At 50.8% G+C, this 27586-nt stretch overlaps 1 protein-coding gene across 1 annotated transcript; it reads right to left on the minus strand.

Moving 5' to 3' along the window:
- Position 1: 1 nt before the first annotated feature.
- Positions 2 to 25835, minus strand: BACE1 (beta-secretase 1). Its single transcript, XM_047751900.1, has 9 exons — positions 25071 to 25835; positions 10597 to 10685; positions 9003 to 9219; positions 8377 to 8514; positions 6961 to 7095; positions 5689 to 5790; positions 5181 to 5330; positions 4765 to 4936; positions 2 to 4111 (listed from the first exon to the last, which is right to left on the minus strand). Exons 1-9 carry the CDS (start codon positions 25344 to 25346, stop codon positions 3870 to 3872), a joined length of 1521 nt encoding a protein of 506 aa, XP_047607856.1. The 5' UTR covers positions 25347 to 25835; the 3' UTR covers positions 2 to 3869.
- Positions 25836 to 27586: the final 1751 nt, after the last annotated feature.

Consider the following 27586-nt stretch of genomic DNA (forward strand, 5'->3'; position numbering starts at 1 on the left):
GTTTGGCTTTTCATTGAATATTTTACTGTGTTAACACTCATTATTTGTACATAGACATTAGGTTTACAGAATATTCTGTTTGACATCAGCAAAATTTACAGTCCAAGAATAACAACACAACCGGGTCCCATTTCCCCCCATGCCGCCCACAAACTTCTGGCCACCCTACTTCCTGGGTAGTCATCTCTTTAGAAACTAGCACAACCCACAGGTCTTTCCTGGGCCAAGCCATCCCTTTCCATCACCGACTTGGCTTTGGCTCAAGCTCCAACAGACCAACCTTGTGAAGTCCTCACCTCTGCCCCTTCACCTCTGACCTCCCAGTCCAGCTCTCCCCCTTCCCCCTAAGGTTAAGGCAGTTGGTTCACAACCAAGTTGTGTGGTGACCTTGGGTGAGTTCCAGGCAGGCACTGGGGTGGAGGAGATGTCTGTGCAAAATTACTTTCAGAGTGATCTTGGGATAGGTGTTTGAGTTTTTGAAGTAAGAATGCTGTGGGGGACGTGTTTCGTGTCCTGGGAAAATGGAAACAAAAGCGATACAAAGAAGGGAGGTTGGAGTTCAAGTTTCTGAGTCATTTGTTCTGCGGATAGCTTTCTCAAACTAGACAGATCATTTTTCCATCTCTGCTTATTGAGCCCTTCCGGTTTCTAGGTTTATGCCTAGAAAAGCTTTGTTTCTCTTAGAGCTTTGAATCTTTTCCTGTCCTTTTATCTTTACTCCTAAAGGAAGTGGCTTCAGCTCCCTTCTGTTGTAGAATGAAACACATAAAAATTAAGTGTTAATAGAAAAATTAGCTCCAAGGGAAGGATATGATTATATTACAGACAGGTGAATTTCTCCCATTCTGGGACCTGGAAATGCTTACTGGCACTAGCAGTACATTTCAGGGTAGCAAAGGCTTTCCTTTCTGATCCCCAAATCCTCTTCTCTCTGTTTTTGTTACTCTTTGCCTTCTTTGTCTTTCATCCTTGCCTGTCAGCTCGTGCCCATACTCTTTATCTTCCTTGCCCAAGTTTATTGACTGGCATCAGTGTAAGAAGCTGGACTTCCTGGGATCTCCTTGGCATCTTGTAGGGTGATTAAATGGCCTGAGTCCTTCCCATTGTAGAGGTCAGAGGACCCACCTTCTTTGGTTAATGAAATATTAATGTCTCCAGTTTGGTAGCTGTCATGAACAGGGAATGTGGCAAAATGGAAGACCAGCTTCTTTGTTCTTTCCATTTGAGGGGGGATCCTTTTTTATCTTAAAATCTTAAGGTTTTATCTCCCCTCAATTTTCCGGCAGCCTCTGGGCCACGTGCAGTATTTGTCAGTATTCCATGGAAATTTAGAAATTAGAAATGGGCATAAAGACTATTCCGTTTCTTTTCCACAGATCTTTGACACCAAAGGAGTAAAGAGAAAAAAGGAGGGAGCGGGACACTTAACTGCTTCCTGGTGGAAGCCCCTGGAAAGCCAGCTACGGCAGGACAGTGGTGGAGGGTGTGCATGGGAACTGGGCCTCGTCACTCTTTTCTCTTTCTTGTTCAGGATTCTTGTTCCAAAAGTGGCACTTGAGTTTTGGCCACCCTTGTTCTCCCTTTTCCCTCTGTCCACTGCCTGCACTACTAAAAGCTGTGCGGACCCATGGGGAGGGCCCTGATGCAGTGAGTGGAGATGGGACAGTCCTTTTTCTGGAGTAGAATTTAAAAATAGAAATGTATAATACATATTTTTACAAGCAAGAAGCTGTTGTGAAGATTTTTTTTTTACACTTTAGAGTTCATGGTTTCAGGGTAGAGAGGAAGAAACTGTAAAAAGAAAAATAAGTACAAATTTTCTCTTTTAAACTAAAAAATTAAGACAATGAGATTCACTAATGAAGGGGTTGAGTTTTATGCCCTGGAAAGAGCAGGGGGGAAAAGCCAGTTTTCCCCAACATGGGTCAAAATTATAAAGCAGAATGTGGCATTTTCAATTCATGGTAGCGATTCTGGAAGCGTATTTACACAGTAAGTTCCAAGCTGGAAGTGGACAGTCCCCAGTCTTCCTGTCAGTCTTTGTGGTTATGGGTGTTCCCAGTCAGCCAAAGCAGCACCAAGTGCAGTGGGAATGAAGAAGACTCAGATTTTTAAAAAAGTGACTCAGTATTCTTATTTTATTGGTTTATGGCTTGTGGGCAGCTGGCTAAGGCCAGGATCTCCAGAGGCCCCTCTTGTGTTTCCCTTTCCCTCATCAGGTAGTTCCACCCTCTGCAGTTCCCGTACCTGGAAGCAGTGTGTTGACTGGATAGGAATAGGATCCAGTGGAATAGTGAGAAAATTCAGCTCTTCCCACTAACACTGGTAGCACAGTCGACTGGGTTAGAACTGATAGGGAGGAAATGAACTTGGTCCCACTATCTAGCCCAAGAACCAGCCTGGGTACCCAAGTACTGCTTGGAGTGGAGAGTAAAGAGCAAGATGGGTGCAAACGATGGCCTCTATCAAGGGGCTCTTGTGATGAAGGAAAGCAGGAAGCCCTGAGGCTGTCATCCTTTCTCCATGTAGCCTTGATACTGAAGGCCATGATGCTGGAGTCAGAAAGCCCTGGTATAATATTAGTGTCACTGCAGGTTGCTAAGCCAAATAAATGAGGCAGACCTTAAACAGGGTGCGAAGGCAGTGAATCTGCTCTGTATTATGTCAGAATCTTACTATTACTTCCATCCGAACAGGAAGTTATCCAGGCAGGGGTATAGAGCATCACCTCTATACCTGTTGAATGAATCTTCAGGATTCTGCTTTCAAGGATTAGATAGGAGAGATTTCCTATCTCTTCTTCTTAGCACCTCAGCTGCAAAGCTCCGGAGGAATAGCGGTTTGGGGAAGGGGTGAACACGTAACCAGGAAGACAAAGCACAGCCCTGTTAGGTTTGCTCTATGCCAGCTGCTTTCCCATAGGGCACCTGGGCTTCTGGGGCTGGGGATGTTTCAGGGCTACCTATCATGTGTAGAGTAGAGGGTTCAGGTAGAGACAAGGAATTAGGTAAAAATTCATTTGTTAAATGGGAATTTTGATGGGCACTTTCCCTTTAAAAGAGATAAAAAGAGCTTTTTGGCTAGAGAAGCCCTTCTTCCCATCACACTTTTGGTTGGGCTGCATCCACAGAAAAGAAGACATTGGGAAGCAACCCATCTTCTAAGATGGGGTTCTAGCTTGGAGATGGAGTCTAAAACTGGGACTGGCGAGCTGTCATGTTTCAGCCTTCCCTGGCTTTGATCCCAGCTGTTCCCTGTCTTTGCACCCCCTCTCCTTCTTGTCTAACCACCCCCATTTGTACAAATTATTTGTACAAATTATTTTTTAATTATTTTTTAATTCAAGAAGCAGTCTTTGCACCAATGTTAGGCTTGTCTATACAGTCCCTATGTCTCAAGCAAGGAGCAAACTGTGCATCCGTCCCTGCCGACCGTGGCCAGCAGGGAAACAAGATTGGCCCTTTCTCTGCCAACGTACTGCAGAGATGCACACTGGGTCACCTGGGTGTGATGCCACTCTTGGAACTAAGGAAAGAAGAATACTTTGGGTTGGAGGATCTAAAGGGATGGTGGGCAAAGGTTCAGGGCCGAAGTTTCAAGCAGCAGAATTTCCCAACTCAAGTTGGAGGTGACCAAGAGTATTCCCGCCACCAGAGCGCTTCTTTCTTCCCTCTCCTGTCTCCTACAGGTGCAGTCCCTGTAACCCACCTTGCCAGCTCTTCTTTTCTGTCAAGGCAGAGGCATTTGGTGGGTGGGTGAGGGTCTTGAGGTGCTCTGGCCACAAGTGCCATCTCTGTCTCCTACTTGTGACCAAAGTGAACCACCGGATGTGGTCCAGGGGAATCTCTCTTTTCTGCCCATAGACCTCCTTACTTCAGCAGGGAGATGTCGTCAGCAAAGTCATCGTGCTGATGGCGCAGGCAGCGGAGGCAGCGCCACTGGCACACCATGAGGCAGAGTGGCAGCATGAAGAGGGCGCAGATGGCAGCCATGACATAGGCTATGGTCATGAGGGTTGATTCATCTGTCTGTGGGATGTTGTAGCCACAGTCTTCCATGTCCGGGGTGACAAAAGGGCCTTCCACTGCTGCTGTCCTGAACTCATCGTGCACTGGAGAAAGGAAATGTGAACAGGCAGTGCTCACTGTCACAGAGCAGTTTATATTACACACCAAAAAGAACACCCTGATAGGCCTTGAAACCAGCCCTTGAGGCTGTAGAATCTCCCTCCTTGGAGGTATTTAGGAGTGGGACAGAAAACCATTGCTAGCAGAGGCATGGCTCTCCTCCCAGGTCACTGGGAGCAACACCTCTTTCCTGTTTACTTGTCCAGTAGGAATGATGCCTAAATGTCAGTCATTCTAAGTTGACTGGCCCACATATACCTAGTAAACTCACTTGCTGCTGTGGAAATTCAGTTGCAAGACCCCGCCAGTAGCATTCAAACTTGGCATGTGGCCGCTGACAGGGTCCTAAAGGCTAGGCCTGCTGTCCCTGTATCTAGAGCTTCCCCAGGTGCTGAGGCAGCTCTTGCTGTTCTGGGTCTCCAGCAGAGGCTGCCAGTCCAGACTGGCATCCCCATGCCAGGTGATAGGAAAAAAGCACAAGTGCTGACACAAGGTTGTACACAGTATGTGGACCCTGGCTTGAGGCAGCTGTTACCCCATCAGTCCCTCCCAGACTGACAGGGGCCTGGGTACCCTAACTGCTGGACAGGAGGAATATGGATAGACGGGCCCCACCCCTCATCCCTGGCGCTCTTACCATGGCAGGCGCTGACCGCAAAGCCAATTCGTTTCCGGGCCCGATCAAAGACAACGTAGAAGCCTTCCATGATAACAGCTCCCATGACAGTGCCTGTGGATGACTGTGAGATGGCGAACTTGTAGCAGTCGTCTTGGGACGTGGCCACATCTTCTACTGGCCGCAGATATTGCTAAGGAAAAGCCATCCGAGAGTGAGAGAATGTCATCCTCCGTGCTGCGCCCCATCTCTGCCCTCGGGCTGCCCTTCCCTTGCTGCCCCTGAGCTCCGAGAGGTTGGTTTTTCTAAGAGCCCTTTACCACTGGACCCTCATCCCTTTTGTCTTCCAAGTTCTGGGAAGCCACACCTGCTCACCATCTCCCTGCATGTACTCAGTTCTCCTCCTGGGATCCCACCGCTTGAGGCCGGGGACGTACCTGTGGAAGGATGGTGATGCGGAAGGACTGATTGGTGACTTCCCCCATTAGGTAGAGTGAGATGACTGGGAAAATGTTCCAAGGGGTGGTGCCTGCTTGCCAGCACACCAGCTGTTCCCCTAACCAGAAACCATCTGGGAACTTCTCCGTCTGTGTTGGTAAGAAAGGGATAACGATGAGGAAATAGCCTCTTTCACCATCTCGCCTCCCGCATTTTCAGATCACACTTACTGAGCCCTTTACTCACTTTTCCATGAAATATCCAAACTGGGGAAAGGTAAGCCAAAATGCAAAGATTAAAGGAGGAGAGGGGAGAGTAAGGCCAAAACTTTGGACCAGGGAATTGTGTGCTGAGCAAACGGAGGCCCATAGAGGAGAACCGTTTTTAAGAGATCTAAGTAGAGGACTCTGAGGGTAGGTATCTTGGCTGTTGTGGAGGAGTGTGACTGTCACAGACTTCCTGTGATACTGTGTCATCTCTTGTACCCCTGTCCTTAGTCCCACTGACCGAGGAGGCTGCCTTGATGGATTTGACGGCAGCTTCAAACACTTTCTTGGGCAAACGAAGGTTGGTGGTGCCACTGTCGACAATGCTCTTGTCGTAGTTGTACTAAAAGGGAGAGAAAGGCTTAGAATATCAAAAGGCTTTTTTTTTTTTTTTTTTGGTTTGTGGCATATGGAAGTTCCCAGGCTAGGGGTCGAACCTATACCACAGCTTACGGCAACGCCGGATCCTTAACCCACTAAACAAGGCCAGGAATCGAAACCACATCCTCATGATGCTAGTCGTGTGTGTAACCCACTGAGCCACAACGTTAATTCCCTCAAAAGCTTTTTTGATGTCAGGCTCTGGCCATGACTGGAGGGGTGAGTCTGCTCAAGGTCCTCCCTGGGTTGACATCCTGGATTTGCCACTTCTTAGGTGGATCTCCTTGGGCAAGTTACTTAACATCTGTGCCTCAGTTTCTTCATATTTCAAATGAGGATAATAATAGTACCTACCTCAAAGAGTTATTATAATAATGAATTAATAAAATTAATTAAATTGATGAAATAAATTAATATATTTGAAGGGCTTAGAATGTGCCCTTGCACATAGGAAGCATTCTGTAAATGTTAACTCTTATTATCTTTGGGTGGTAGACATTCTCCAAATCTTGAAAATAAAAATATCTCATGTAATGCTTTTACCTTTTCATAATACATTTTTATCTGTTCTAATTTAACATATGTTAAGAATCTAGGTAGGGAAGACCCAAATAGTTTAACTACCATTTATTGGGTATTGTGCTGGGATAAACACTTTATTCACTTTCTCTGCTTTTACCACAATCCTTGGAAAAGCTGTTTACTTCTGTTTTGCGGATGAGGAAACTGAAACACAACATAGTCACTTGCCTGAGGGCACATAGCTAGTCAATGGCAGAGCTGGAAACCCAGGCCTTTCGGAATCCAAAGCCAGGCTCTTCATCATGTCACAGTGCCTTGCAGACGACTTGCCCAAGGTCATAATGCAGGGCAGTGGTTGGAGTCCAGACGGGCTTTTTCCCTCACCAGACCTAAGCCTCACGGCCCCTGGGAAAGTGCCCCGCCAATCCCTAGCCCTAAACCTCAGGTCCCGAAGTGGGACCATTAAGCTCCTGACTGATGCAGGCTCAGCCCCCAGCCCTTCTGCAGGTCCTGCACCTTTGCCTCATCCTCCCAGCCTCAGAGCTCAGGGTCTGGCCTCTCGCTCTGCTGCCTCCCCCTAACTTCTCCGGCTTCCCCTGGGTTTTATTACCTCCTTGCAGTCCATTTTCAGATCCTGTCCATTGATCTCCACCCGCACAATGATCACCTCATAATACCACTCCCGCCGGATGGGTGTGTACCAGAGGCTGCCCGTGTACAGCGAGTGGTCGATACCCCCGATGATCTAGAGGGAAAAAGAGACAGTACCCAGGTCCCGACACAGAAGGACACCAAGTCATCCAGAGGGCGAGCAATAGGATCAGGGATTCCTGCGGTGGCAAGGCCCTCTGCAGATCCCCTTTTTCATCTTCCTGCTTCTAATCAAATCGTGTTCTTTTTTTGGTCCTTTTTTTTTCTTTCTTTTTTTTTTTAGGGCTGCACCTGCAGCATATGGAAGGTCCCAAGCTAGGGGTTGAATAGGAGCTACAACCACCGGCCTACATCACAGCCACAGCAACACCAGATCCGAGCCATGACCTACACTATAGCTCATGGCAGTGCTGCATCCTTAACCCACTGAACCAGGCCCAGGGATCGAGCCCACTTCCTCATGGATACTGGTCAGGTTCATCACCACTGAGCCACGACAGGAACTCCTCAAATCATGTTCTGAAGTGATCTTTCTTAAATGTGTTAAGGATGTGTTCAGGGGAAGAGGCTTTCCAAGATTTTAAATTAACTTGTTTCAGAATCACACAGCCCTTGATAAAGTAATTTAAACCTAAACTGGCACAATAAATGTTGAGTGAATGATAATTTGCTTCTATTATATGTTTTATTTTCGCTGCTTGTTGAAGATAGAGAACCATTCACCAGTTGTCCTACTTAATTAATAAATAGACTTTTAAACTCCTCGTATCTCTGCCTCCTGATCATCAGACTGAATAATCTTGATTTGAGAGGTCTTAACTTCATTTCCTTTGAAATTTTCTTTTTTCTTTTTTTTTTTTTTGGCTTTTGTCTTTTTGTTGTTGTTGTTGCTATTTCTTGGGCCGCACCCGTGGCATATGGAGGTTCCCAGGCTAGGGGTTGAATCGGAGCTGTAGCCACCGGCCTACGCCAGAGCCACAGCAACACGGGATCTGAGCCGCGTCTGCAACCTACACCACAGCTCACGGCAACGCCGGATCGTTAACCCCCTGAGCAAGCGCAGGGACCGAACCCGCAACCTCATGGTTCCTAGTCGGATTCGTTAACCACTGCGCCACGACGGGAACTCCTGAAATTTTCTTAATCATCTGTCATCCTTTCCAAGGTTACCATCCATTGGCACCTCACATCCTTTCTGGAATAATGCAAAGAAGAAAAGGATGGAAAAAGAGTGGAGGTGGGGAACTCAAAAAAGCTTTCTCTTGATTCTCTTAGGGGAGCCCACAGCTTTGGGGGAGGCTGAGAGGGCGGGAGGCAGAGGGTCCTCTCTTCTCTGCCCCGTGCCAGGGCCTCCCCTTTCCTCAGACCTACTCACCATACTCCCGCCAACCGAGGCCAGCACTTCCGACTGGTTGAGGGGGAAGCCGGCGCCGCAGAGCTGCAGGGAGAAGAGGTTGGGCACGTGGGTCTGCTTTACCAGGGAGTCAAAGAACGGCTCCAAGGAGTCGTCGGGCTGGGACAGAGAGAGACAAGGAGTGAGTCCTCGCACAGGAGGCCCTCATGAGAAGAGGAATGGAGGGCAAAGCAAGATGGGGGGGATGTTCCTCGGGAAAGACCATCTTGAGGTCCTGAGGTTTGGTGGGGGGGAGGGATGGCAAGACACACTGGCAATGCAAACAGCAAAGATCTATAGGATCCTGATCCCTATACACTCAACCTGATTCAGAGTTACGGGGCCCTTCATTCTTAAAGATCTCAGAGTCAGTAGAAAACACAGCCTGGTCCTCTACCTATCACACTGTCTTTCACCATAGTTCTGCCCTCTGTGGGGATGAAATCAGACTGCCACCCACCCTATCCCCCTGTGAAGCATTGCTTTAAACTGATTTGTTTCCCTCCCTTCATCAGTTCCCTCCCCTTCTCTCTCCCAACTCCATCCCTGTGTAGCATGCAGAGTGCAACGTGCAGACAGTTTGCGGGGCCAGGCCTTGTTCTGCTCACCCTGGCGATCTCCGCGTAGGCCAGCCCCAGGATGCCCTCCCAGTTGGAGCCATTGATGAAGAACTTGTCTGACTCAGTGATGGCAGCAATGTTGGCCCGCACAGTGACGTTGGGGCCGTGGGGGATGCTCACCAGGTCGGTGCCCAGCTCCCCCTCCCACTTGCCCTGGGTGTAGGGCACATACACACCCTTCCGGAGGTCCCGGTATGTGCTGGACCTGTGGAGAGGAGGCAGAGATCTATGGCTACACAACCACAACTGGTGCAGGGATCCAGCATTGAACCCACTCCCGGATGCCTCATCTCACCTCACGGACATCTACACAAGATGCTGTCAGGCTGCTCAACAGAACATCCATAGATCCTTTACCCAGAGCAGGTCAGCTAACCTTGCAGGCAGATGCGGGGGGATATCCCTGGGGCTCCCTCTCCTGTGTCCATAGCTTGTATTCCTAGATCTAGATCTGGAGCTCAGGCCCTGGCAGAACAAGCCTAGGCTTTGTGTATTGTGCCTGCGGCTGCTGAGGGTACATCTAGGGAGCCTCTTCCCACCACCACCACCCCCCCGGCCTTATCACACTCTCAAAGAAAAGGAGCCATTGACTCTTTTGCTGCCTTGGGACTCAGTGGTACCATCTGAGTGGTAGAGGTGGGTGAATGTGGAACCTCTTTGGCAAGTTCTTCCAAAGAAGGGGTTTGCGCAAGCATCTCAGGGCAACTGAGATGCACTTGGATGAAACATGCTCATCAACATGTCCCTGCCGCCCGTGTTGAATCAGGCCATTGACCAGGGCTTGTGCGTGAGTGATGGGGGCAGTGGCGGGACACAGACCAGGAGCTGGAATGGATTCCCTGACCCTAAGCAAGCCCTACTCCCTGACTGCTTTCTTTAGATGGGGAATTAATGGGGAAAGGGAAATAAGAAGAGCTAAGAGGATGGCCTTGGCGTCTGCCTTGAGGTCCTAGGTTCTACTCACAGGTTTTCACACACAAATAATGCTTCTACTCACAGGTTTTCACACACAAATAATGCTTCCATCCTCCCTGCCACCGGGTTAGCTAAGTCCAGCTGCTGCAACTCTGAGAGGCGCAGGGAGGCATCTCGCTTTTGGTTGCTGACACTGGCCAGGCAGTGAGGCTGAGGAAGGCTCTCACTTCCTTGGAATGTCCGAAGCCCCCAAGAATAGCGCCCGGACACTGCAGCCTGCTCAGCTCAGACTTAGGCAGTGGTGTCAGAAAGTGGAGAGCTGCTGAAGGGGTGCAGGATGGAGCCCCTGTGCACAGGAAGGAGACCCCGAGATCCCCCTGGGAGCTTGGGGCTGCTCTCCCTACCCCCAGCCCCGAAGCTGCCCCATCTCAGAAGAGAAGCATTTCTGGCTGCCCATCAACTAGCCCTTCCTCACAGTTTACCACCTCGCCCCCCACCCTACCCCGGCCCAGCCCCTCCACTCCTCTCCCATCACTGTCGCCTTCTTTGCCCTTCCTCTTCCCGGGAGGAAGGAAGGCTGCGAGGACCTGGACCTTCTCCCTGCAGCCCCTCCCCTGCCTGACCCTTCTTGGCCCGGCTCCTCGGGTAGGGCTCTCCCAGCACTCACAGCTGCCTCTGGTAGTAGCGATGCAGGAAAGGGTGGGGGGCAGCCCCCACAGCAAAGTTACTGCTGCCTGTGTCCACTAGGATGTTGAGCTGTCGAAGAAAGGGGGGAGAAGGACGTTACGACAGGAGGCCTGGACTCACTCCCCTCACTGTCCCCTCCACCCCCACCCCGGCCCACTGGTCTCCCTTCGGAGGATCCAGGATGAAGCTTCTGGACGCAGGACTGGACAGGCTGGCCTCTGCTAGTACCATGACTGCAGACAGAACATGGGGTCCTATGACCTCCTCAGCATGGCCTCAGAAACCCTGCGTCTGCTCAGTCTTCTCTGCAGAATTGGAACCGTTTCTATGTCAGGAGAGCCTCATCACTCCTTGTGTGCGTGTCTCCATTGCTGTTTCTCTCTGCCGTCGGCTGCCTGTGCTCCCTCTGACAGGTCCAGTCCGGCTGCAGAGCTAGGCGCTTCCCTCTGGTTCTCTAGGAAGCACATCGCCGGCAGGCAGCCCGGCTCCAGCTCAGAGATGAGCTATTCTAGGAGCTGGCGCTGGCGAGGGGCACTGTGGGGACCAGGATGGCACGTTGGGGCCCACGTGTTCCTGACCCTGCCTGCCAGAATGTGGCTTCCCACTGTCTTGGAGGTGACACAGACCTCTGAGTCCCACTGTCAGAAAGAGTGGGAGCAGGCGCCCCATATGTGGTCCTGGTGAGAAGCCAGCTCGGCAGGGCCCTGGTTTTGGCTCAGTGAAGACAGACAGGTGTGTCTCGCTGTGCCTCACTGAGCTGCCCGTCCTCCTTCTCTTCTGTCTTGTCCCCCTTCCTTCCAAGATGACCTGACCCCTCTGCAGTCAGTCCGGAGCCATTTTTGATGCCTCCTACCTCCTCACAGGCACAAAGGAAAGGCTCACAGTAATCCGGAAACCGAATCCTCTCTGGCCGACTTGCTGTGTTCTCACCTCAGCTTCTCCCGACCTGCATTTTTGCATCCCCTCTCCTCCGTGAGTGAAGTCAGCTGACCTCCGCTTTGGTGCAGGTTCTGACGTGTCACCTTGGGCAGGTCACTGTGCTTCTCTGGCCTTCTGTTTCCTCCTTCCTGCTCTGAGTGGTCCTCTGTGGCTTGGCTGACTGCACCTCCCCACGCCGCCCCCCAGAGATGCCTCCCCACTGTGGCCCAGGCCTCTACCTCTGCCTCCTCCTGCCTTCCCAGCCCCCCCCCCCTCCCCCCGCTCCTGGCCAGCTTCCCATTTCCCTCCCTGGCCTCTGCCCCTACCTCTCCACCCCGTCCCTCTCCCTGGTCTCTTAGCAGCCACCAGCCCCAGATGCTGTGCTTGCAGAGAGAATCAATAGAGCTGGAGGCACAGCAGTTCAGATTTCAATCAACCAGGTTAATGATTAAAAAGCCTTCTTCACCCACCACCTCCCCAGAATCACCTCCCCCACCTGCCAGGACTCTGGTCCCAGCACCAGGGCTGGACTCGCGTTTATAGGGATCCCTGCTGTCACTGGACCCCAAAGAAAGAGGGTCTCTTCCACAATGCTGGTGCCTGCGGCGATGCAGGGGGACGACCTGGAGTGTGTGCACCTGGCCAGCTCTAGGAAAATCCGACCCCCTTTGACGCTGGAATGGGCCTTTATCTGGGGGCTCTGGGTCTAGGCTCCTTCCTCCCCACTTCGCTCTTTCCTGCGGGGGGAGGAGTCTTCTCTGCAGGCCACTCCCTCCACTGCCCAAGGCCTTCACACTTGGTGCCCTTCCAGTCCCAGCCTCTCTCCTTACCTGAGGAAGGTCTCCTCGCTCCACCTCCAAGGGGCTTGAGCCCCGGGAGGAAGGACCCCCTCTAATCCCGTCCCCACCTCTCCCTCCCTCACCCCCAAATCCCCAGGAATTCAGGCCACCACTGCTCTGTCTTTACAGAGAAAAGGGGAAACCAACATGAACAGTTACCATTTCCTCCTGTTTGCTTGCCCTCTGCACTGTGATCCTGCTTCTGAGAGGTGATTTTGATCCTGTCCTCCCAACAATTCCATCGAGAGCCCCCTGGGTGACTTTGGGCGGCCTCTCCCCTTCCCACTAAGGGTGGCCTGGGAGAGGAGTTTGTGTACAGCCAAACTTGGCAGATGCCCTTCCCTCTTACCTCATCCATCAAGGGCATCAGATGGACCCCCCACCTCCTGCAACCACCCCCCACTTCCCACAACCATCATTCCACAAGCCTGCGCTGTGACTGTCCTGCCACCTAGCAGTCCCTCCTGGCTCAGGAGGACTTCCACCTGGGCTTGGGCACCAATTCCCTCCTCCTTCTCAGGTCCCCTGCCCTATTCATTATCCCTTTCCCTCTGGTAGATGCCACTCCACCCCATCCCCACCCCCAAATCTAGAGTCTTCCTATTGGCATTTACAAATGCTTGTCTCTTCATTAAAAAAAAAAGAAAAAAAAAGTTCTTTAATCTCACATCCGCCTCCAGCTACCCTCTCTCTCCTCTCCCTTCACAACCAAAGTTCTCAGCCAAGCTGTCTTCACTTCTTCACCTCCTACTCATTCCTCAACCCATCCTAAAACTGAGTTTTGTCTCCATCCCTCCCTCCACTCTAAAACAGCCCTTACTACAGTTACCGATGATTTCATGTCACCAAATACAAAAGACAAATGTCATATCCTCATCTTATTTCTCTGGAGCATTCAACACTGCTGACCCCGCCCTCCTGGGAACACTCTTCCCTGTCACCCAATCTGAGGCTCCCACCCACCTCTCTGATCACATCTTCTGTTTACTCTGCAGGCTCACTTCTCCAGGCTCGGCTTTGGCCCTCTTCCTCTCCCGCTCTACTCTCTCCCTGGGCCATCTCATCCATGGCACTGGCTGCAATTATCCCCTATGTCCCGATGACCCCTGAGCTTATAGCTCTAGCCCCTTGCTCCCCTTTGAACTGCCTCAAAGACACTTCAAATTCAAGAAGTCCACAGCTGACCTTACCTGGTCCTGCCCATCTGTGTTTCCTGATATGTTGCCTATGTTAGTCACCCTCCATCTGTTTCAGAAGTCAGCAACTTTGGAGGCATCTCAACACCTTCCTGTTCTTTACATCTCTATCCAAGGCATCCGTGAGTCCTGTCCAATTAACCTTTTTTTTTTTTTGGTCTTTTTAGGGCCACACTTGCGGCATATGGAGGTTCCCAGGCTAGGGGTCCAATTGGAGCTGTAGCTGCCAGCCAACACCACAGCGACGCCAGATCTGAGCCGTGTCTGCAACCTACACCACAGCTCACAGCAACGCCAGATCCTTAACCCACTGAGCGAGGCCAGGGATCGAACCCGCATCTTCATGGATGCTAGTTGGGTTGGTTAACCACTGAGCCATGACAGGAACTCCCAATTAACCGTCTTAAAAGCCTCTGAATGTGTTCACTTCTTACCATCTTCTTTGCCACACCTGGCCAAATTATCATCATTTCATCCCATTATCACAATAGCTTCTCTACTGGTCTTGGCACACCCATGCTTGACCTCTCTAAATGTTTCTGCACTGTGGCTAGAATGATGTTTTCAGAGTGCAGATGTGACCTTGTTACCCGCCCTTGGCAATGGACTCCCTTTGCTATGATAATAACGACTTAAAGATTTTAACATTTCCTGTAGAGCCCTTCATGATGTAGCCCTGCCTACACACCCAGCCTAGTTTATCCAGCTTAGCCGTCTGCCCACCAGCCACACGGCCTCATTTCAGGCCCTCCAAGCAGCTATGGTCTCTCCCCCAAAGGCTGGTGAGAGGGTCACTTACTCGGCCTGGACCATCCTCCTTGCCACTTGCAGTTTTGTCTACTCACCTATCATCCTTCAGTCTGAGTTCAAAAGGGACTTCCTAAGGGAAAAAGACCAGGTCATATTCTCTTATTAAAATGTTTCCTTGGGACTTGTTACTCTAATGTCACACTGAATCTCACCTCCTCTTCTATATAATTAAAAACAAAACAGAGGGAGTTCCCATGGTGGCTCACTGGAAATGAATCTGACTAGCAACCATGAGGACACAGGTTCGATCCCTGGCTTTGCTCAGTGGGTTAAGGATCTGGTGTTGCTGTGCACTGTGGTGTATGTCGCAGAGGCAGCGCGAATCCTGCATTGCTGTGGCTGTGGTGTAGGCAGGCAGCTGCAGCTCTGATTAGAATCCAGGCCTGGAAACTTCCATATGCCATGGGTTTGGCCTTCAAAAGACAAAACAGAGAAACCCACAAACCCATTGTGTCCCTAGTGGGTAATGCAGTGCCTGGCAATAAGTATTTCTTGAATTAATGAATGGTTAAAGGCAAGAAAAGGGGAAGGAGCTAATCTACCCCTTTTTGGGGGTGAGGGAGGAATCTCTCAGTGGTCCCCAAACTGTGGGTTCTAGGTGTGGCTCTAGCTCAAACCTGCCTTCCTCTCACCAGGCCCCTGTCTTACTTCTCCCTCATCCCAGGGGGCCAGGCCAACTCAGAAGTCTTGGTAGCACCTGCCTTTAGGTGCCCAGGGGGCTGCAGCGTGGGGTCAGGGCTAGGTCAGTGCCAATCACTTAACAAACAAATGCTCCTCTGGGGGCTTCTTGGGAAATGCTAACAAGCCCCACAGGGAAGGGCGCACCTGCCCCTTTCACTCTGCAGGCAAGGCTCCCCTGCACTTTTCAGCCAGAGATCTTGGGTGATGAGGTAGGTGTGGAGCTGGTGAGGCAGTTCAGGGCAAGCTCTTCATTCCCCAATCCCACCTGTCTTGAGCCCAGCTCTCACTAGCAGATGGAAGTAGCTCAGATTCTTCCGGATAAAAAGAGCCTTCAGGAGTCATCAGTCCATTAGCTCTTTCAATTCTGGAAGATCTCTGGTTCTTAGGATCTACAACCTTTCTTGGCAGCCTAAGCCAGGGTCTCACTGTTTCTGCACACCTCTGGGAGGGAGCTTTAATTCCAATTCTTCCCATGAAAGGGAAGCCTGTTTTCTTCTGTAAGTGCCCCAGAGTTTATGAGGAAAGAGCCCTTACGCTCTCATACCACAAGCCTTTTAGCTGAAGCTGAGACATAGGGGCCTTTCTTCCATTTTAAAGAGGAGGAAACTGAGACCAAGTGTGGAGAAGAACTTGACCTTTCTTATACATAAGCCACAAAGAGGACAAGGGTCTCTTGGTTCTGACCAACCCCCAAGTCTTTCTTTCCTCTCCTTGACCTTTCCAGTTCTCCTGTTTGGAAAGGAAATACATGGTAGCTTGTTACATAAATGAAGCACACCTCCCCAAACCTAAGGCCCTTGTGGGATTCCCTCCACACCGACTCTGGGCTTGGTCAAGGGGACATCAGCCAAAGGAGGAAAGCAGAGACTTGGTAAGTGCTTATGCAGCGGGGGGACTGGGCTCATGGAACGTGGGCCCAAGATTGTATGTAAGGAGGCTGTGTTGCCTTCTTGAGGATGAAAGACTTAAGGAAAGAGAGGTGCAACAGCCCAGCTTAGTCTAGCCCCCCAATGACCCACCAGCTGCACGTAGCCACATGTGGACCCAGGTAAGACTTGCAGAATCCACAGAATCCTGAGACACACAGTGGCTCTTGTTTCCAGCTGCCCAGTTTTGGAGTAGCTTCATACCATGCACCCAATAACTGATACACAACTATCTCAATTAAATCTGGAGATCCTTGACTTTGGGGGCACCTAACCTCCCATAGGTCGACTCCAAATACCCACCTCTTGTCACTTTCCCCCTCTCTTATCATGCTTCTCATCAAGTGTCTCTGTAGCACAGTGATCTCTGCAGGTGCTCTTTCCTTTGCCTGAGACATTCTCTCCCTATTTTGTCTAACTTTTTATTTATTATTATTATTATTTTTTGGTCTTTTTTAGGGCCACACCCAAGGCATATGGAAGTTCCCAAGCTAGGGGTCGAAACGGAGCTATAGCTGCCAGTCTACGCCACAGTCACAGCAATGTGGGATCTGAACCTCGTCTGCGACCTACGCCACAGTCCATGGCAATGGTGGATCTTTAATCCACTGAGTGACGCTAGGGATCGAACCTTCATCCTTGTGGATACTAGTCGGGTTTGTAACTGCTGAGCCACGATGGGAACTCCCTTTTGTCTAACTTCTGTTCAACTTCAAGTCACAGTTGAAACACCCTTTCTCCCAAAGCTCTCACCCTGATGCTCCAGCTAAGATGAGGGGCCCCCTCTTGCAGTTCCTTGAGAACACCTGCTGCTTTGCTGACCACTCACTCGACTTGAAATCATTTATCCAAAGCTGTTCCACACACTACAAGTTCCACAAGGGTAGGGAGTAAGTTTCTGTGCTTCTTCTCTCACCCAGCCCTCAGCGGGTGCTCCTTAACAGTTTTTTTTTTTTTTTTCTTTTAAACTGACAATAATGGCCTCATTTGCTGCAGGTCCCGTAACTCTACAGGCTCTTGCCATTAAATCTCAGCCCCAGGGTCCTTGCAGGGGTGATTTTCAATCGGGCACTGCGCCTGGTGACAATGACGCCCACCATGCCCACTGAATAGCCGCCCAGGTTCTTAGAGCAGTGGGAGTGACTTCAGGACTCGCTGGTCCTGGAACCTCCTGAATCATCTGCTTCCCTGAGTGGACATTCCCAGACCTGAGCCTGCCACAGGTGAAGGAAAGGGAGCAAAGGACACGAGGATCCTCAGCTCAGCAGCAGGGGGTGGCTGAGAGCCAGTGGAGCTCACAGCTCCTGCCTCCAACTGAGTCTGACAATTGGGGCCCATCCAGGCTCCTCCCGTCTTGACCAAATCAGCTACCTCGATGGACATACTCCCTTCCCAGATATAGCCTCTGCTTCCACTTTGCTTTCCAGCCTGAAGCTGGCAATACTTGGGAGCAAGCCGTCTCCCTGGTGCCACTTAACCCACCTTGGGCTATTTTTTTTTAAGGAATCCCAAGGTGGCTGGGTCACCTCAAACCTTATCTAGCATACCCTTCCCCCCCTTTAGAGAGGATGCTCCATTTCCCCCCTCCTCAAACCCAGTTTCACTAATGTTTATCGGTGCTTCCTATTCATGTGATGATGGATACATGTCTGTTCTCTCTCTCTCTCTCTCTTTTTTTTTTTTTTGGTTGCACCTGTGGCATGTGGAATTTCTTGGACCAGGGATGGAACTCTTTCCACAGCAGCCACCTGGGCCACTGCAGATAACGCCAGGTCCTTAACCTGCTGTGCTACAAGGGAACTCCATGTGTTTGTTCTTAAAGAACACATCTAAGACAATGGTTTGTAAGGTTTTTTTTTTCTTTCTTTTTACAGCTACACCTGCGGCATATGGAGGTTCCCAGCCTAGGGGTTGAATTGGAGGTACAGCTGCCAGCCTACATCGCAGCCACAGCAATGCTCCTTAGCCCACTGAGAGAGGCCAGGGATTGAACCTGCATCTCCACGGACACTATATTGGGTTCTTAACCCACTGAGCCACAATGGTAACTCCTTTAAGCTTTTTTTTTTTTTTTTAAAGCAGCAGAACCCTTTTCCAATATCATGCAGGATCCCCGTGTACCAGAGAGAAAAAAGCAGAGATGTTCTGCTTGAATGTGAGGTTTTACTTCCTCTGTCTCCATCCTCTCCCCAGAGTGGCTTTTCAGGTGTCTCTTTAGCACCTTCAGCCTCCATGGAACCCACCTGGGAGACCCTGCGCTGACCCTATCGCAGCCACTGCTACTTGCTTTTCATTGTCAGACAGGAAGTCCTTCCTGTTGTCTAACCTCGTCCCACCCACAGGTTTCGGGGCTGTGATGGTCGCTGAGTCTGTCCTCAGGTGAGAATAAGCCCACTTTCCCCCGTGGTGCCCGGTCATGTTCAGCACATAGGCCTGTTGGCTTGGGCCCTTGGGAGATGCCAGGGTTCACTCCTCATGCTGTTTGGTGAACACTCCACAGGTGCTGGAGTCCAACAACTAGGGGGGGTTCACCAACCCCGAGAGGCCAGTCAAGGGGACATCCAGCCTGGATACAGTGGGGCTACAGTGGCCAACAGACAGGGTAGCCACTGGGCCCATCTTCCCAGGGGAAGCCCAGGGCAGCTCTAGGACCAGGAAAGCAGACTGTTTCAGAACTGCCCACTACCCAGGCCCCCAGGTGAGACGGCTCCCAGCAGATAGACAAGTTGGCCGTCAGGTAGGAGGCCTTTCTAGAGACATGTTTCTCTTGGATTTTCAACCAAAGTGTTCCGCTTAGCTCTTTACTAGAACTAGCCAAGAAGGGGTCCAGACCGTCTGCCTCAGTGAGAGGACACAGTCTTTCCCCAGAGCCCCACTCAACTCTTTCTTTACTGGCTGGGAGAGGTGGAGGAAGAGAAAGCAGTGAAAGGACAGCCTGGGAAATGGGAGGAGTTCCCATTGTGGCTCAGTGGGTTAAAAACCCAGCTAGTATCCATGAGGATGCAGATTCAATCCCTGGCCTGGCTCAGTGGGTCAAGGATCCAGCATTGCTGTGAGCTGAAGCGTAGTTTGCCAACATGGGCTGGGATCACGAGGTGCGGTGGCTGTGGCACAGCCTGCCAGCTGTAGCTCCGATTAGACCCCTAGCCCTGGAAACTTTCTTATGCCTCTGGTGCAGCCATAAAAAGAAGAAAAGGAAAACAGACAGATAAAAATTCAGCCTGGGAGTCCCAGCAAAAACCTATATGCAACCAAAGCCCAACCCCAGAGAAATGGGATCCTGCCAGCTTTGTCTAATGTAGAGGGTGGCTCTTTAAGTTCAATGGTCTTTGACCTTTTAATGCCAGAACTCAATCAATCAATCAAACAAAAAAACCCCAGAATTCTACTGCAAGTCAACAAAAGTTGACCTCTTCTGGGAGGGCTGGGAGATTTAGGAGCAGGTGGGTCAGGGGAGGGGCTGGCGATGAGAAGGTGGAAGGTACAGAGTCTTACCTTTCTCCTAACCTCTCCCCCACCCTTGGCGTCCCTTTACAGAACCCCATGGATCGAAGTATGAAGCCCAACCTAGGGAAGGGGGTCAGGAAAACCACTCGGCGTCATCATGGGTTTTGAGATCCCGAATCCTGAGTTTTCTACTTCTCTGAGCATTTTCTTTTGTTCCCTTGATCCCTAGTCTAAGACCCAATGTTTCTTTCCTCACCGTTTTCCTCTTCTCTCTCCATTCTCTCAAAGCACAAGTCCAACTTGGCTTCCACAACCACCTCTCTGCAGGTGACTCCTGGCTCTACCTGCCCACTCCCAGCTTCTCTCCTGGTTTCCAGATCCCCATTCTCAGCTGGCTGCTGAATACATCCACAAGAACTGCCCCCTGGGCATCTCAAGGTCAACCAATATAATCCCAGAATGCTGGAAAAAAACCAAGTGTTTGGGCTTGGAATCCAAAGACTTGGATTTGAACCCCAGCTCTGTTCTTCCCTGGTTGAGTAACCTAATCTCTCTGAGCCTCAGTTTCCCCCTCCCCCAAATGGACATGCTAGTACCTTGCCTTTGTAATTAACATGGAATACAAAACACGGAGTTTTGGTAAACCACGTTACGCTTGAAAACTTGTTCCTCTTGCTGTGTACCCTGATGCAAACACAGTCAGAGAGGCTAAAAGGAGGGGGACCTCTTCTCTTCCCTCTCCCCCACTGGAGGCGGGGAGCACTTGCTTGCACTGACAGGTCCATGCTGGCTCTCTGAGGACCCCCAGCTCCTTTATATCTCTTTCCAGGCCCTTGTGTCCTAATTGAAAGCCTCGTCTCAGACTCTAGACCATCCAAGTTATCCTCCACCCTGGAGTGGTTTTCCTCAAACCAAAATTACACTAGACCATGTCTCTGCTGCCTTCAGCATGAAACCCCACCCCCTCTCAGATTCACAGCCTCCCCATCACAACTTCCAGCTTCTTACAGAGCTCATGTCTCCCTCTATGAAGTTTCTCTCCCCAACTACTCTCCAAATAGCAAAGCTTTCTCATCTTTCTAGGCCATATTCAAATGCTACCTTTCCCAGCAAGCTTTTCCTAACACCCTGTCAGGAGTAGCTGCTTCTTTCTTTATACTCTCAAGACTGTGTTCTATTTGTGCCAAATGCACTTGGTCCTGTAGGATATGTGGGCATTTACATGTCTGTGTCTCACACCAAATCATGAGCTCTCCGAGGGCCAAGACTCTGATATTATTTTTCTCTTTTGCACACAGTAGGTGCGCCGCAAATATTTGGTAAACTGAAGATTGACCGTCACCTGATATTAATGCTAGGAATTAAATCATTAGACTGTGTTTGGATGGTGATGCTCGTACAGTTACAACGAGATGACACCCTTTCATTCAAGTGAAGAGAGTGAAAATGCTTCTTCCAAGAGCTCCAGTTCTGCACTGACAATGGCCCATCAACATTTCTATTTAGATGCCTTACACTTCATTTATTCATCCGCACCACACTTTTTAGGCGCATGTTCTGAGCCTGGCGCGGTCATGGATATTAGCTAAAGACCAATAAACAAGACACTGCAAAATAATTAATTTAAAAAGACATTGTCCTCAAGAGCTTGGTGTTTCATGAGGGAAACAAACACAAAATCAGGGATATGCTCTGCTCAGGGTAGTGAGGGAGACGTGACTAGGAAGGTGTCAGGAGAATGGGAGTGGGATCTTGGATAAACTCTCTTTTTTCCCAAAGACACACAAATAGATGCTATGGCAGAGCAGGGAGGTCAAAGGCGAGACAGGGTCTCAGTTTACTGACCGGCCACCCTGGTCAACTGGCCAATTACTTAACCTCTCAGTCCCCTTATTTTCTGCTAGAACTTTCGAATAGTAAGACCTTTGTATATACTGCAGGAATTACTGTAAAGAACAAACTAATCTATACAGAATATATTTTAAAACTTTTATAAACTGTAGCCATAAATACAAGTATATATTTGTACCTCTGTACCGCTAAACCATGCCCTTCTGCCAACTCTGTCACAAATGATCTTGTCAGCTTCTACATCATTTCAACATCAGAATCTTGAAATCATCTTTGACACCTTCCTCCCCTCCTTCAAACCGGTGTCACCAAGTCTGGTCCATCTTCCTTGTACTGTTCCTTGCATCCCGGTTTTCCCTCCCTTTTTCAAACAAATCACAACGTCCTTGTCATAGTGCTCCAGGCCTGGCCGTTTGTGACAGAGCCTCCCGCTGCCCGCATCTCTCAGTTCCATTCTAAAATTCAGATGTCTCTTCCTTAAAGATTGCTTTTTTTTTTTTTTTGTCTTTTTGCCATTTCTTGGGCCGCTCCCTCGGCATATGGAGGTTCCCAGGCTAGGGGTCGAATCGGAGCTGTAGCTGCCAGCCTACGCCAGAGCCACAGCAATGCGGGAGCCGAGCCGCATCTGCAACCTACACCACAGCTCACGGCAACGCCAGATCGTTAACCCCACTGAGCAAGGCCAGGGATTGAACCTGCAACCTCATGGTTCCTAGTCAGATTCGTTAACCACTGAGCCACGACAGGAACTTCAAGATTGCTTTCTCTATGACATTCCTCTGCATGAATAAATTCAATTTCCCCCTTATTTCTGCAGACCAAAGTCCAAACCTTAGAGTTGACAGTGAAAGGCTTCTGGCCATCTGGCTCTATCTTTTTACCCAAACCTGTAACATTAACTGGCCTGGGTTTCTCACTGTCTCCTGAACAAGCATGAGTAAGGCCAAACACACCTAACTCGCTCTCTCATACACCATGTCCTCACTTGGTCTCAGGGGATGAGGTGGGGAGGAAAGGACAGACCAGTGACATGCAATCACAGTTGGATGGGACCTTTCTCCCCTGGGACTGGCCTCGCCCCTCCTATCCATCTTCCACCACGCTTCCAGCACATCTCCAGGAAGCCTTCCTTGATTTCACCTCCTCTAGGACACCTATGCAATCACTTACTGTACTCTAGATGAGTGCTTCTCCAACTTGAGATGCTGACCTAGGAGGTGTGGGGGTAGGGTGGGGGTGGGGCCAGAGAGTTTATATTTCTTTTTTCTTTTTTTGGTTGCGCCTGCGGCCTGCAGAAGTTCCCAGGCCAGAGATTGGACCCTCACCGCAATAGTGACAACACTGGGTCCTTAACTGCTGGATCACCAGGAAATTCCAGATAATTTACATCTCTAACTGGCTCTAATGACAAGGGTCTGGGGACCTCACTTTGAGTACCACTGCCATAGATTACCTTGTATAAGGACTCCTACTTTCACTTCCATCTAAGCTCTTCAGGGCAGAAAACATTACTCCCTGTCTCTTTGTGGATCAGTCCCCCAAACCCAGCAATTGATTGCCTGGCATATAGAAAGAGCCCCCCCAAGTTTCACTGTTACATTCAGGGTACTTCCACATTCTCATCTGGTGCTTACCACAACCCCACTGGGTCAGGAGAAAGGACATCCTTTCCGCAGATGGCTGGGGGCGGCATCAAAGTCACCACAGCGTACAAAACTGGCTGGCCTTGGCGTGCTTCTGAGCCATCTACAGCCACAGAGTGGCTCTAACTGCAGTCACCCTGGCCCTGGCTTCTTGGGTTCATGCTGAACTTAACTTTCCCCTACTCCTAGGAAGGAGCTAAATTTACTGGGCAATTCCTTCTGTCAATTTTTGTCCTGGAGGATATGCACATTATCTCAAGGGTCCCCCATGGACATGTTTATGTGTAAAACACGGAGGCTCAGAACACCCAAGTTCTTCTATTTCCTTGAAGGGCACAGCAGAGGCAGAAGTGGACAGGACAAGTTAGGAGAAAGTAACTTCCATTTCCTGGAGGTCAAGTATGTGTCTGGGTGCCTGTTCCAGGCACTTTCACCTACATCATTTCAGTTAATCCTCACGATAACCTTGCTAAGGAGATCTTATTTCACCCATTTTAAAGCCATGGCAATCGCCTCAGAGGGGTGGTATAATTTTCCCAGAGCCACACAGCTGGGAAAAGGAAAAGGTGTGGGTTATGGAGCTGGAGTTTCTACTCTGTCTGATCCCAAAGCCCTGTTGGTCCCATAGCCCAGTCCTGTGTCCATGTCACAGGGTCTATGCACACTTCGCAGGGCACATCTCTAGCAGAAAGGGGAGGGGGATCCAGGTCCCCACAGCCTCCTACTCCCTGACAACAGCTGGCATCCTGTTGGCTCAGCCTGCTAGAGGCCTGGATTCCGGCTCTGTCCCACAGATTCAAGACTGTTTATAATGCACAGACAAGAGGAGGGGCAAGGGGGGGAGACACAGCCTTGGATTGGCCAGGAGGAGGGAGGTAGGCCTGGGTGGCAGGGACCTAGGAATGCCTGCTTCCATCAGGAAATTGGGAGGCAGGGGTTTGCATTTCTCCCAGATCCAGTGTAAGCGCAGTTTAAAAGACCAGGGAAGTGTGGCCAGTTTAAAAGACCAGGGAAGTGTGGCCGTTCCCTCTGCCCAGAAACACACTCCCACCTTCACAGACCCTCCCAAGGACAAGCCTCCCCGACACAGACCTGGGGGGTGGGGGGGTGGCTCCGAGATGTGCAGGATCAGAGTCAAGGTGACACTTACCAGCACACACCCGTGCCCAGCTCACCCACGGAGGAACCAAACGCTCACAGAGGTCAGTCATAGCACCCTGTGGAGGGCTGCTCATGGGCACACTCCTACCCGACCAGAGGCGCAGAGGGTGCAGCCTCCAGCAGCCACCTTGGCCGTAGCTTGGAGCACTGTCAGGAAGGATGGGGGGAGCCGGCAGGCAGTGTTATCACCATCACTGCTACCCCCCCACCCCCCAGCACCTATCAGTTCATGGAAGGAGTCTCTTGCTTAGAAGGGGGCTCTGGTCCTCTGCTCTATTCGCTGTATGACCTGTCCTTTACCCCAGGCTCAGTTCAGTCCCCTTGGGCCAGGGCTCCGGGAGGCATCAGGTGGGGGAAGGGCTGGAGTGCTGGATGCAAAGAAAGGGGAGGAGGAAGGAGGAAGGAGGGGCTGGGGAAGGCAAGAGTCGGCCCAGGGCTTCTGGGCTAGAGTGGAGGTCATGAGCAACAGAAACCTCACTTTGCTGTCCTGTGGCAGCCCGGTCAGAGGGGGGAAAAAGGGCCGATCCAACTTGTGCCAGGATTCCCTGGTCCTCAAGACGCTGGGAACCATGGTTAGAACCCCAGATGCTAGGACTGGCTGACAGATCCCGAGTGGTGGGGTTGGGAGAGCCAGTTGGCCTGGGCTGCCACCTGTTCACAGCGCCCCTGTGGTTGGGACTCTTCCCCAGATCAGGCTCCCAAGCCTGACGTGTTTCTCTAGCCCCAAATCCTTCAGGAAGGGTGGGTGTGTAAGGCTGGGAATGCAGGGAGGGAGGCAAGGGCTCTGAGGGGAAGGGAAATGGGAGAGGGGTGCAGGGGTTGACGCTGAGGCTGACTGCTGCCAACGTGATTCCAGAGGACAGGTTTGGAAGAGGGTCCCTCCAGCCCGCACCGTGCAGCCCATTTTAGCAGAAGCCAGCATGCTGCATCCCCAGCCAGTCTCCCCGCGGCTCCTGCAGGAGGGAGGTGGGACTGGCCTTACCGTCTGTGGGGGGCTGCCCACCGTCATCTCCACGTAGTAGCCCTGACCGGACTTGCCCCTCAGGTTGTCCACCATCTCCACAAAGTTGCCCTTCCGGCTGGACTCCTCAGGCTCCTCGTCAGTCTCCCGGGGCAGCCTTAGCCCCAGGGGTGCCCCCCCAAGGCCACTTCGCAGGGGCAGCCGGATGCCAGGCTGGGGGCTGTGGGCGGGCAGCACCCCGGAGCCCATCCATAGCAGGAGCCAGGGCAGCGCTTGGGCCATGGTAGGCCCTGGCATTGGGGCGCCCTGGGCTCCCTGCGGCCCCGTGTCCGTCCCTAGGGTCTGTCCCCAACTCTGGGTGCTGGAGGTGGCTTCTCAGGGAAGTGAGCTGTGAGGCATCAGGGCTCCAGAGCCTGCAGGCCCCTTCACCAGCCCCGGACCAGGCGGTGGGTGGCAGGCAGGAGAGATCCACAGAGAGAGAGAAGGGGAGGAGACGGATGCGAGCCCGGCTACATCTGGCCGGCGGTCCAGCCTCAGCAGAGGTCTGGGAGAGGACGGTCCGGGCCCCCCGGGGGGCTGGGAGGGGCGGGCATGGCAGGTCGGAGGCTGTTTTCCTGGTCCACTTGGTGAGGCGGCAGCAGGGGAAGAGGCAGGGGCTCCGGTCTCCTGCGGTGGTGGTGGTGGTGGTGGCGTTTGCTGGTCAGGCCACCATAATCCCGCTCCCAGCTTCCAGGCAGGCTGGGGAGGCGGAAAGACTTGTGGCGGCGGCTGTCAAAGCCAAAGGGTTTTTGCTTTTCCCTGGGATCGCTGGGAAGTGTAGTCTTCCCATGGCGGGCAGCCCAGCTTCCGGGGTTGGTGAGGGGTCTGGGATGCCCTCTGCCGAGATGGAGTCCACCCTGCAGGACCCTGGCAGGAAAGGTTTCCGGGGCCCTGGCAGGGTGGGAAGGACCATGGGGATGGAGTGGTGGCTGTCCTCTCTTGCTCTTTCACTCGGCATTTCTGAAGCACCCACTGTATACCAGGCACACTGCCAAGCCCTGGGGCCACAAAGAGAAATAAAATGCACGTGTGCCGTACCAAATGATGAGGCAATGAGTAGGGATTTGGGATTTGGGGGACATCTGGGGATCTGGGAAGACTCACTGGGAGGAGGGGGTATTTAATTTAAACCTTAAAGAATGGCTGGAATTTCTAAGAGCAGAGACTTGGGAAGCAAAAGTAAGGGGGGATAGAAGGGCATTCTAGGCAGCCAGCTGAATAAGCGAGAGCCAAAGGAGAAAGTACAGGGGGCAGTCGCTGAGCCTGCAATCTGCAGGCAGGTGAGAGGCGGTTGGGGGTCCTCTCAGCTGAATCTTTTGTGCCTTTGGTGCTCTACCTGGTCTCACCTCCACCCCACGTGCTGTGAACCGCAGACCCTCCTGGTTTCTGTGCTGTCTGTGAACTGAGGGTAAGTGGCTGTTGTCAGCTTGAAAGTGTTATCACTGCAAGAAGCATCTTGGATGTTAATTGGTAAAGCTTAAAAAGCTGTAGAGCTAAAATAGCTTAAAGGAGAAAAGCCATGTGATTCTATCAACATATAATTTATCAAGTGTGGAAAGCTGTTACAACTCTGTAGTCCTTCTGATAAAACCAAGGGGAAACTTCTTAAAAAAGATAACAAAATCACAGAAAACATAATGTGACAGTCTAAAGTTATTCCCATCAAAGTCAGGCTTAGGACACAGAAGGTCATTCCCACTATCCTAACCCCACATAGTTTAGATCAGTTTAGTTAATAAGACGAGAAAATGGAGCAAATATGAGGAAGATAAGGATCATTACTTGCAGATTGTATAATATGGATAGAAAAATCCTAACCAATAAGGTGATTAGACCACAAGTTAAACACTAAAAATCAATTAGATCAATGTATGTATGGGAATTTTGTATATGAAAAGATGGCATTTATATCAGAGGGAAGTAGATACACTATTTAATAACTGGTGTTGGGACAACTGGCTGCACTTTGGAAGGAAAGAAATTAAATTCCTATCTCATCTAAAAATAAACTCCAGATAAGTCAAAGAGCTTAACATTAAAAATAAAACTATAAGCAGTTCCTTGGTGGTGCAGCAGGAGAGGGATCTGGTGTTGTCACTGCTGTGGCTTGGGTTTGCTCCCTGGGAACTGTCATATGCCACAGGTGTGACCTCTCCCCCATAAAAAAACCTATAGAAAAAAGTAGACTATTTTAATAATCTTATGTTCATGCCTTGGATCCCGAGTTCCTGTGACTGTGGTGTAAGGCAGCTCCGATTCAACCCCTAGCCTGGGAACTTCCATGTGCTGCAGGCATGACCCTAAAAAGCAAAAAAAAAAAAAAAAAATCTTATGTTGAAGAAAGTCTTTCTAACAAAATTTAGAAGATACTTTTCTCTCTTTCTTCCTTTCATCCTTCCTTCCTTCTTTCTTTTTTTCTTTTTGGCCTGCTGCATGTGGAAGTTCTTGGGCCAGGAACTGAATCTGTGCCACAACAGTGGCAATGCCGGGTCCTTAAC

The sequence above is a fragment of the Phacochoerus africanus genome, chromosome 11 (assembly GCF_016906955.1).
Source record: "Phacochoerus africanus isolate WHEZ1 chromosome 11, ROS_Pafr_v1, whole genome shotgun sequence".
Classification (NCBI taxonomy): domain Eukaryota; kingdom Metazoa; phylum Chordata; class Mammalia; order Artiodactyla; family Suidae; genus Phacochoerus; species Phacochoerus africanus.

Coding starts and splice junctions, on each gene's coding strand:
- BACE1 (XM_047751900.1), bottom strand. CDS start 25,346: ATGCCAGGGCCTACCATGGCCCAAGCGCTGCCCTGGCTCCTGCTATGG. Junction 9,220..10,596: donor CGCTACTACCAGAGGCAGCT/GTGAGTGCTGGG, acceptor TCCTCTCCACAG/GTCCAGCACATACCGGGACC. Junction 4,937..5,180: donor GCATCACCATCCTTCCACAG/GTACGTCCCCGG, acceptor GCTTTTCCTTAG/CAATATCTGCGGCCAGTAGA.